Here is an 11,212-nt window from a genome sequence, read left to right on the forward strand (position 1 = left end):
ATATGGTGACAAGAGCCGGCCTCAGGACAGGGACTGAAGGTAGGAGAGAGAGTCTCACTTCCCCAGGGCTCACGCAGAGAGGAGAGAGAGTGAGCAAGTGATGACTGACTGCTCCCAAGGTCTTGGCTGGCGGCCACAGTAATGAAGACCCCAGGCCAAGCTAATCAGGAGGACAGGCCCGGAGATGAGGAGGGGGGGTCAGGACAAGGTAAGACATCCGGCAGACCAAAGTCCTCCTTCGAGGTCAAGGCTGGAGGAGTTCAAGAGAAAGGTGAAGGCCCACGGAAGACAGTCCGGAGCTGAGCATGGAGGGCTAAGGCACTGAGCGGTGAGCCGGGCCTGGGCATATTCTACCAGAGTACAGCTGAGGCAAGGTGAGGACTCACCAACTGTGAGCAAAAAAGGACCCAGCCCAGCAACAACCATGAAGACATCCAGGAGCCCCACCGTGAAAGTGGCCCGAAAGCCCTTCTAGAAGCTTCCAGGGAGGGTGGAAGGAACTTCATTGAAATGCCAGGAAGCAAGCAAGGGTCAGACCACTCCTGTTCCTTCCCTCCCCTCCCCGAGCAGCTGAACATCGCAAAGAAAGGGGGTGGGAGGAGACAAGAAACCCCCAGGTCTGAGGAGACCGTGATCTGAGAAGGTGTAAAGCACTCGCCATTCAAGGCTTGGAGTGGAAATCACCCCTGGGCAGCCTTGAAGCCTTCTGAGCTCCTCTTAAGGCTCAGAGCCAGGCTGAGCCAGGCTGAGCCAGGCTGAGCCAGGCCTGGTTTTTGTTTGTTTGTTTCTGTTTGCCACGCAGCCTGGCCTGACCCTCCCCTAGGCCAGAGGTGGCCAAGGCCACCTGTGAGGGAGGAAGAGAGGAGAGGAGAGAGGTAAAAGTGTAACCGTTCTTGTTTTCTGTTTTCCATTCTTTTGTCAACTTTCTCTCTCTCTCTCTCTCTCTTTTTTTTTTTTTAGCCCTGTCACGCAGTAGCCCAGGCTGGCCTGGAATTAGCAATCCTCCTGCTTCAGCCTCCTCTCCTGTTTGTATTTGTGTTTGTGTGTGTGTGTGTGTGTGTGTGTGTGTGTGTGTGTGTGTGTGTGTATTTCGAGACAGGGTTTCTCTGTGTAGTTTTGGTGCCTGTCCTGGATCTCCCTCTGTAGCCCAGGCTGACCTCGAACTCACAGAGATCCGCCTGCCTCTGCCTCCCGAGTGCTGGGATTAAAGGCGTGCGCCACCGCCGCCCGGCTTCCTGTTTGTATTTTTGGCAGAACCCCTGGCTGAATCCTCCTCAGACTATACTGGCGACACCAGATCCAGGGTAGGCGGCTGGAAAATACTCAGCTGAACTCCCGGGTCCTGAAATGGGAAGTGTCAAAATTCCAGTGACAACCTGGGGGAGGGGCTCATGGTGGCCTGGAGCCTCTCTTTATGCTGGCCAAGGATGTGTGAACACTCCTCTGGACTCTAGAAGTCCCCGATGGCCACAGAGCTGGCAGCCTGGGCCAGACCTCTTAGGAACCCTCGTGCACCTAAGATAGGCTCTACAGAGGACCGAGTGGCCTCCCCAGGAGCGGGTCTAGAGTCGGTTGCTGGGATCCAAGGCCAGTGCACAGGATTCCAGGTAGCTGAACTCCTGGAGTTGGGGTGAATTAGGGTGAGTCATTGTGGGAGGACAGTAAGGAGTCCATCCTTCCAGGAAGGGTCCCTGGGTCCTTCCAGGAATGAAAAAGGGGAGAGAGCCAGGCTTCAATGCCAGACAGGAGCACCTCACTGCTGCACACAGTGACCGCACACAGAGTGACAATGACCCTTTTTTTCTTTCCTGCAGGGTTAGATGGCCTTGCACCTGCTTGGCCATCCCTCTGCCATGGAACCCCGTCCCCTGCCCCTCCTCAGCACATGGGAACATGTATCCGCACATTGTGTCCACGAGGGCCCAGACAACGACTTGCATCCACATGTGGATGGGCGCAACTTGCGTGGCACACAAAAACACACCTAGCCACATATGTCAACACTGGGACCCTACACCGAGCTGTATGTGCTAGTATACCTGGGGCCACCATTGTGAGGACATTCACCAACAGGTGTGGCACACGCACTGGAGACATGCGTACTAGTGGATGTACAAGGTGGGAACAGAAGTAAGCGCTTGGAACTAAAAATAGGCAGCCGATAGCCACAGCCACAGCCCTGTAGGGAACCAAAATAGCTCCTCACGAGCCAGGGGGACCGGAAGCCAGACGGGAGGAAAGAGGAAGAAAACAGAAGAAATCCCAGCACACCCAAACATCCCTACCCAGGGCCTGGAGAGCAGGGAACCTGCAGGGATACCCATCCTGACACTGAGGGCCCCAGAACCCACTGGGGGAGCGGCCCACAGTGGCCCAGGCAGACCTTAGCCTCAAGGTCATAAGGTGCCACAAGCTGGGGAAAGGCAGACTTTCCCACTTGAGTCCTCCTGAGGGGCTCTGAGCCTGCAGTCTTCTCAGGCAGCCACGGGAGAAAAGCCTAGAATACATCCACTGGCCATGCAGATAAATGGAGGACTCATCCATAAAAGAAGGAAGGACCAGGGTGGTGGCCTTGGGCCTCTCCAGTCAGGACGGAACTAAACCCAGAAGCAACAATCTATCAGCAAAGGCTACACCACCCAGAAGCTACAGTCTGTATCAGCAGAGGCTGCACCACCACAGGCTTTGAATTCACTGAAAAGCTTGGTTCTGGCCGGGCGTTGGTGGCGCACGGCTTTAATCCCAGCACTCGGGAGGCAGAGCCAGGCGGATCTCTGTGAGTTCGAGGCCAGCCTGGGCTACCAAGTGAGTTCCAGGACAGACACCAAAACTACACAGAGAAACCCTGTCTCGAAAAAAAAAAAAAAAAAAAAAAAAAAAAAGAAAAAAAAGAAAAGCTTGGTTCTGTTACCTCAATCTGTGTGACTTGGGACAAGTTACTTTCTATCTATGTGTGCCTGTGTGTGTCTCCCTGGAAGGAAGCCGAAAGCAACTGTAGCCATTTAGACACTAAATAAAAGGCTTTGAGAAACAGCAGACTGCTCAAGGTAATAGTGTCTACAAGCTGCTATCTTCTGTCAGCGGAGCTCTGCCAAAGGTCCCCCAACAACTCAGGGACAGTGTAGATACCCCAGGCTAGCCCAACTCCTGAGAGTTCCCTGGGGGTCGGTAGGGAGCAGTGAGAGCAGGAGACAAAATTGAGGTGAGGAGGGCTAGAGAGATGGCTCAGTAGTTGGGAGCAGTGGCTGCTCTTCTGGAAGACCCGGGTTCAATACCTAGCACCCACAGGGCAGCTCACAACTGTCCCTTGGAAAAAGACTACTGAAACATCCATCTCTAGCTCACCAAAAAAAAAAAAAAAAAAAACTGAGGTGAGGAGAGGTGGACAGCCATCTACCAGCATCCCAGTCAGCTCCCACAGCCCCTCCCCTGGCTAACTTCATGTTCAGGAAAAAGAAAGCACCACACTCAGAAAAAGACGGGGAATGTCAAAGGATCTGAGCAGGATGGACATCGTCCCTCTGGCTGCCTGTGAAAAGCTGGATGAGACTACTATATGGATCCAAGCAGGTGGAGCAACCAAAGGAGTTCAGGGGTTACCTGCACCCCCAGGCATGTGAAGTTAAGATGTCGGTGAACTAGATAGGAGGTAGCAGAAAGCAGCAGACAGAAACAAGAAGGCATGAACAGCCTGAGCCTTCTGCTCTACACCTCAGGGACAAATGGATGAAGGAGGCATCAGCAGATGTATAGATCAAGCCCCTGGGGTGAGTTCAACAGGAAAACCCACTTAAGGACAGCACAGGGGCCCCAGTCATAGACAAGAGAAAGCTTATGAGGGCCTCTGATGAAGGGGGTGGTCCCGAGGATGGGCACCTGCCTGCCAGGTTGGGTTCTAGGTGAAGCAGCCAGGGCTCAGTGCTGGTGGGCTGGTGGCCTCTAGGACACTATCACACACGCTCCAGGAAAGTCACAGGGCAATCACCCCCTTCAGTTGTGTCCTTACTTGACAAGGACCTGTGTTGCCATGCCACCTGTGCTGGCTAGTTTTACGTCAGCTTGACACAGACTGCTGTCATCTGAGAAGAGGGAGCCTCAATTGAGAAAAATGCCTCCCTAAGATTGGGCTGTACACAAGCTTGCAGAGCTTTTTCTTAATTAGTCATTGATGTGGGAAGGCCCAGCCCATTGTGGGTGAGGCCACCCCAGGGCTGGTAGTTCCTGGTTCTATAAGAAAGCAGAGCCGGGCGGTGGTGGCACACGCCTTTAATCCAGCACTCGGGGCAGAGCAGGCGGATCTCTGTGAGTTCGAGGCAGCCTGGCTACCAAGTGAGTCCAGGAAAGCACAAAGCTACACAGAGAAACCCTGTCTCGAAAAACCAAAAAAAAAAAAAAAAGAAAGCAGACTGAGCAAGCCATGAGGAGCAAGCCAGTAAGCAGCACCCCTCCATGGCCTCTGCATCAGCTCCTGCCTCCAGGTTCTTACCCTGTTTGAGTTCCTGTCCTGACTTCTGTTAATAATCAACAGTGATGTGGGAGTGTAAGCCAAATAAACCCTTTCCTCCCCAACTTGCTTTGGTTTGGTGTTTCATCACAGCAATCGTAACCTTAAGATACTGCCTCACTTGTCATTTTTAGTTAAATTCATAAGACACGGATACATTCTTTTTTTGTTTTTAAAGAGGCCGGGTGGGTTGGTGCAGGCCTGTTACCCCAGCACTCAGGAAGCACGATTATTTCAAATAAAGCCTGGGTAACACTCAGTAATAGAGAGCTTGCCTCAAAGCACTACAAAGCGAATGATAACCCCTGGGGCTAGTGAGCTGGCTCAGCAGGTAAAGATGCTTGCTGCCAAGCCTCATGACTTGAGTTCAATCCCTGGGACCCACATAGTAGGAGAGAACTGACTCCTGGAAGTTGTTCTCTGGCCTGCACAGGAACACTGTGGCACAACCCCGTCCACTCACACACAAATAAATACATACATATAATATTTTACAAAAAGAATCATGGTGGGCTGGAGAGCTGGCTCAGTGTGGTTAAGAGCACTGGCTGCTCTTCCAGAGGACCTGGGTTCAGTTCCTATCATCCACATGATGGCTCACAACCACCTTGTAAGTCCAGTTCCAGAGGATCTGACACCCTGTTCTGGTCTCCGGGGGCATTGCACACACGTGGCGCACGGATGTAAACGCAGGCAAAACATCCATATGCATAAAATAAAACAAAAATGCGCAAAGAATCATGGACCCAGCATCATCTGCTTAGTGTGTCTGGTGTGTCCCCTCCCACACCTTTTTCTGAACTGTAATTGCACTGACAGGAATCTGTTGAAAATATAGAAAACTGCCGGGCGTGTGGTGGCTCACGCTTTTAATCCCAGCACTCGGGAGGCCGAGGCAGGCGGATCTCTGTGAGTTCGAGGCCAGTCTGGGCTACAGGCACCAAAGCTACACAGAGAAACTCTGTCTTGAAAAAAATAAGAAAATATGGAAAATGATTAGCTTTTATTATTATTATTATTGTTATTATTGTTATTATTATTATGTTTTGCAGCACTGGGGGCTGAACCAGGGCTTTGCACATGTTAGGCAAGCCTCGCTCTATTACCGAGCTGTATCCTCAGCTTTCTTTTCGCCGTTTTTTTTTTAAATTAAATTATTTATCTATCTATCTATCTATCTATTTATTTGTCAGGGTCTCTCTATGCATCCCCGGCTGTCCGGGAACTCGACTCAGAAGTCGGCCTGCCTCTGCCTTCTGAACACTGGGACTAAAAGTGTGCCCCGACGTGCCTAGCTTACGTTTTATTTAAAGGCAAGGTCTCGCTATTCGAACTTCCTGTACAGCCTAGGCCGGCTTTTAACTTCCTGTACAGCTGAGAGCCAGGTTTGAATTTACATTCCTCCTGCCTCAGCCTCCAGGTAGCTGGGAGGACAGGCAAGAGGCTGGGGAGGAGGGACTTTAACAGGAACAGTGATTTTTCTCCATCATTCATGTGCTTTTTTTCCTTTTTTTTTTTTCTTTTGGTTTTTGATTTTTTTTTTTTTTTTTTTTTTTTTTTTTTTTAAGACAGGGTCTCTCTGCTGCCCTAGCTATCCCGGAACTCACTTTGTAGCCCAGGCTGGCCTCGAACTCACAGAGATCCGCTGGCTCTGCCTCTCGAGTGCTGGGATTAAAGGTGTGCGCCACCACTGCCCAGCCCATATGTTTTTGTAACCTGGCCCTTCTTAATTCTTTTTTGACTCTGCCCAGCAGCTGCCTGTATAGAGAGGGCTCTTCCCTATTTCCTGCTTCCCAATGGAAGGTAAATCAAGCATGGGCACTTAAAAAGTCCCTCCCAGCCCACCACAGGCCATGCTCAATAACCTGCTCTCCGACCTTTGCTATGGCCCAGATCCCTTATCTGTAGAAAGGAAGAATTCCGCAGCCTCGGCCTGTTTCACAACACTGTGGTTGGGCGCAAACCAGAAAGAAGCAGGCGGGTTCACAGGACATTTCCAAAGGCGCTTGTAATCGCCTTTGTAATTTGCTAATCTCTCAAAGGAGCAAACCAGATCTGGCCCCTGTCTCATTGACAAAGCCCAGCTCCCAAGTGATGGACTGCCCCCCCCCCAGCTAGCACATGGCACAGTGTGCCTGCACCCCTAAGCTCTGGAAACTGTCACCTGCGTGGGCATCCCGTGGCCCAACCCCGTGGAGCTGAAGATGGGAATCAAAGCCCCTGGAGAGCCCAAGAGAGGGTGATGTAGTTAATGAACAAAGAACCAAGGGGAAGTGGCTGGTGCCAGAGCTCTCGTCAAGCGGGAGTCAAGAAGAAAATACCAAAATGGAAATGGAGCACACAGGTGGATCCACAGGCTAAGACTCACACTGTGGAAGTGTCTGTGGACTCACACACGAGGGTATGTGCTCTCTGTAGCCTGAGACAAAGGAAGTGGCCGGTCAACAGAGGACTCGGCAAACAAAGGAATACTGCACAGTGTGTGGGGGTGGGGTGGGGGGGGTGTAGTAGTTGGGGGGGGAGGCAGTAACAGATTGGCATGGTCTGTCTGCCTGTCATGCAGAAACCTTTGAACAGGACAGGGAAGACAGCTTCCTAGAGGATCGCGGCCTGCTTCCCAGAACCCGAACAAAAGCTGAACACTGAGCCAGGTGTGGCGCACGCACGCGCATGCACACACACACACACACACACACACACACACACCTTTAGTCCCAGCACTGGGGAGGCAGAGGCAGGTGGATTCCTGAGTTTGAAGCCAGCCTGGTGTACAGAGCAAATTCCAGGGAGCCATGGCTACACAGAGAAAACGTGTCTCAAACAAACAAACAAACAAAAAACAACCTCAAAAAGAAAACAAAAGCAAACAAACAAACAAAAACACTGAGCACGAATAGTCCATGTCTGGAACCCCAGCACTGAGGTGGGCGGAGACAGGCAGATTCCCAAGGATTCACTAGCCAGCGTCCAGCAGAAAAGGTACACCACTTAGCTGGGCAGTAGTGGTGCACGCCTTTAATCCCAGCACTCAGGAGGCAGAGGCAGGAGGATCTCTGTGAGTTCGAGGCCAGCCTGGTCTACAGAATGAGTTCCAGGAAAGGTGCAAAGCTACACAGAGACCCCTGTCTTGAAAAACCAAAAAGAGAGAGAGAGAGAGAGAGAGAGAGAGAGAGAGAGAGAGAGAGAGAGAAGAGAAGAGAGAGAAAGAAGAAAGAAAAAAAAAGAAAGAAAGAAAGAAAGAAAGAAAGAAAGAAAGAAAAAAAGAAAAGGTACACCCCATATCCAATGAGAGAGCCTGTCTCAAAAAATAAGGTGGACAGCAATTGAGGAAGACATCCAACATCAACCTCTGGCCTGGACTTGTGTGGTAAGCCCAGCCACACAGGCGCGCGCGTGTGCGCACGACACACACACACACACACACACACACACACACACACACACACACACTACCTTTGAGAACTAACACTGAACAGAAAAACCATACTACTTAAGCCAGCACAGTGGTGCACATTTTTAATCCCAGTACTCAAGAGGTAGCCATATGTGGATCTCTGTGAGTTTGAGGCCTGGGCTACATAGTGAGACCCTGACTCAAAGAGAGAGAGAGAGAGAGAGAGAGAGAGAGAGAGAGAGAGAGAGAGAGAGAGAGAGGGCTATCCAGCTCAGGTTTTAGAACATATGTCCATCAGAGTTGGTGAGGTGGTTCAGTGGGCAGAGTGTGCTTGCTGGGCAAACAGGGCCTGCGTTTAAACCCCGGGCACCACATTAAATATTGGGCACTGAGAGTGACCCTGCAACCCCGGTGCTATGGGAAGGCAGAGACAGGAGGATGGCTGGGGCTTGCTGGCCGCCTACCTGGCTCATACACAAGTACGTGCATGCACACACCACATCACACACACACACACACACACACACACACACGATTGTATATACATAAAACGATACCATACCTATGATAATAACATCAGAAGAAATTTCTCTTTTATCCGTGTGTGTGTCTGTGTCTGTGTCTGTGTGTTGTGTGGTTGTTATGTTTGTGTTGGAACCCAGGGCCTGTTACATGCTGGGTAACTGCTGCCCTGATTCTTTTTTCTTTACAATTTATTTATTTTTAATTTTATGACATTGGTGTTTTGCCTACATGTATGTATGTGTGAGGGTGTCCGATCCCCTGGAACTGGAGTTGCAGATAGTTGTGAGTTACCATGTGGGTGCTGGGAATTGAACCCAGGTCCTCGGGAAGAGCACCTCTGAGCCATCTCTACAGCACCTTGTTTTTGTTTTCTTTTGTGTTTCTTAAACCAAGTATTCCTGCCTTTTATACATCAACTTCTTTAACTGACCAAAAAAAAAAAAAAAAAAAGCATAAAACATGAAAATTCAAAAAAACAAGGCTTCCATTCAAGTCGCAAAGAACGAAAGTGGCCAAAGTCAACTCCGGGGTACCCCTCCCTGCTCCCCTCCGCCCCCGCCCTCCAGCCAGCTCCTGAAGTGAGCTTTCTTCTCCTCCAGGAGGTCGGCTGCACTCCAGCCCGGGCGTCTAAGAAGCGGCTGTCTTGGGCGAGGCGTGTCCTCCTGTCTTCCTTCCTTCACGCCACTCACCCCCCAACCAATCGCCTTTGGGATTTTCACTCGTCGGGTGCTGGAAGCCGCTCACTCAAACTTAAAGCCCCAAGCTTCTAGCTGTAGGGCAAGTCAGCCAAACATGGCTTTCCTTCTCAAAGCCCGGGGCAGATGCCCCCCGCCCCACTGACCCGGCAGGCATGCGCAGTCCCAACGCTAACACGTTAACACCCCACCACCCCCACCCCGGCAGACACCAACCCAATAAAAGAAAACACCCCTGAGAGGAGCCCGGGAACCAGCTGAGATTCCCCCCTCACCCCCAAATAGGAGAGCAGGGGTCACTTGCTCACGCCACCCGCTGCAAGCGGGGTGAGGAACAGGCAGCCAGTCCACGTGTTGGGTCTTGGCGTGGCTGAAAACCAAGACTGTCACTGAGACAAGGCGGTCACTGCTAACTTGGCTAATTCTGAGGTGCCAACGGGAAAAGGGTTTCCTCGACCCCGGACACAGGCAACCCCTGGGATCCTGGGACTTCTTGGCCATCAGACCCGAGGATCTTCAGGAGCAAGGGTTGAACATTCAAAGCACTAAAAATGTCAGTGTGGCCAAGAGGACTCAGAAGTGCCCACCAGAACTCCAGGAAAGCCACTTGTGGCTCCATCTGGAAGGCCAGTCGGGTCCTGGGAGGCGGCAGTCAGGGCCTAAGAGAAGGAGCAAACTTCATTCATTCTCTCCTTCATTCACCCTACGACGGGGCACACTGCACGAAGCCATTCTTAAATTCCCAGTAAACAAACCCGCTAAGAGGAAAGATGTCAATCAACCCATGTGACAACAGCCTCTTCTATAACCCAGGTCCACTTCTAACTAAATGAGCCCTAAAGGCCAGCCTCGGTTTCCCCTTCCGGGGTAGCTTAGCGTCTCAGAAACACCCCTAGCTGGAGTGTAATCTCCAGGACTTAATGAGCTCCGGGCTCATTCGGAGGACACAGGCTCCCAGGGCAGAGTCTGTGGCTTGGCCGGCACCGCCCGCCTAATATAGGTGCCCGGTTGAAAGGGCAACGGGACCTAAGGCTGAGTGAGATCAAGAGAGAGGCCCGGCTGCCTGCCCTCACCGACCTGGGTACTGTCTGCCTCTGCCAGAGCGTGGGGAGGAAAGCGGCTTAACTCTCCAGACTGGCAGGCAGTGTGGGGGCGAGCCAGGGCATCGCTGGGGCATCTGGGCGGGAGGAGACAGGCAGAACACCCACTGAAGACTGGGCGTCCGGGGGAGCCTCACGGAGAGGTACCAGGGGACACCAGCTGCCCACAGCCCTGAGGTCACTAGGTACAGTCACCGGCCGGGATGCGTAGAAGGGCTGGAGGTCAGGGCAGCAGCAATCGAAACTCGGACAACCAGGCCACACTTCTGCTCCAGCGAGGGTCAGGCCCCTGGGACGCTGGTGACTCAGACCTCCAAGCCTCCGGGGTGAGCCTGGGTGAGCCTGGGCCTCCCAGGTGGTGGGAAGGGTAGCGCCAGTGTCCCACCCTGCGTCCCTCTCCCCCGGAGGACGACTCACTCACCTTCAGCACCTGCTGCTTGATGAGCGAGGGCACCAAGAGGATCATGACAACACCGAGCGCCGCGCACAGCACCCCTAGGACGCCCAGCCCCACCGCCACCCAGCGCGCCCTGGCGCTGCCGCCCATGTCCGCGTGCGCGGCCGGGGCTCGCGGGGCTCCGGGCCTGAAGGGGACAGTAACAGAGGCGACGGAGGCCACAGAGATGACAGAAGCGGAGGCTCAAGCTTCAGCAAGGTGAGTCCCCGTCGGTGGCCGGCGCAGCAGTAGCCCTGCAGGTGGCCAGAGGCTTTATGCGCCATGGCCCGGGCAGCCCGCCCCCTCGCGCAGCGCGGGATTCCGGAGGGGGTGGGTGGGCGGGGAGTGGGCGGTGCTCTAATGGTGAGTCATGGGCGTGGCCTCCGTCTGGAGCGGCCCCTCCGAGTTCCGCAGCTCTCTGAACCAGTGCACCGGGCGCCTGGATTCCCGCTGCGCGCTCCGGATGGCGCTTCCTTGTGTCTCTTGCTGGTCAAAGTGGGAACCGGTGCGCTCCCTATAGAGCGCAGAAGCCCCTGGCTCCATCTGCACTGGCTAGCC

At 53.0% G+C, this 11,212-nt stretch overlaps 1 protein-coding gene across 2 annotated transcripts in view; it reads right to left on the reverse strand.

Moving 5' to 3' along the window:
• Positions 1–10,965, reverse strand: part of Scarb1 (scavenger receptor class B member 1) — a 69,443-nt gene extending 58,478 nt beyond the window's left edge. Inside the window, exon 1 of one of the 2 annotated variants that reach the window (XM_028894303.2) lies at positions 10,640–10,965. In XM_028894303.2, coding sequence (XP_028750136.1) covers positions 10,640–10,765 — 126 coding nt within the window. In that variant the 5' untranslated portion in view covers positions 10,766–10,965. The remainder of the gene's footprint in view (positions 1–10,639) is intronic. The other variant, XM_028894302.2, reaches the window with a different exon arrangement.
• Between the last annotated feature and the right edge of the window lie 247 nt (positions 10,966–11,212).

This window comes from Peromyscus leucopus, chromosome 23, assembly GCF_004664715.2.
Source record: "Peromyscus leucopus breed LL Stock chromosome 23, UCI_PerLeu_2.1, whole genome shotgun sequence".
Classification (NCBI taxonomy): Eukaryota; Metazoa; Chordata; class Mammalia; order Rodentia; family Cricetidae; genus Peromyscus; species Peromyscus leucopus.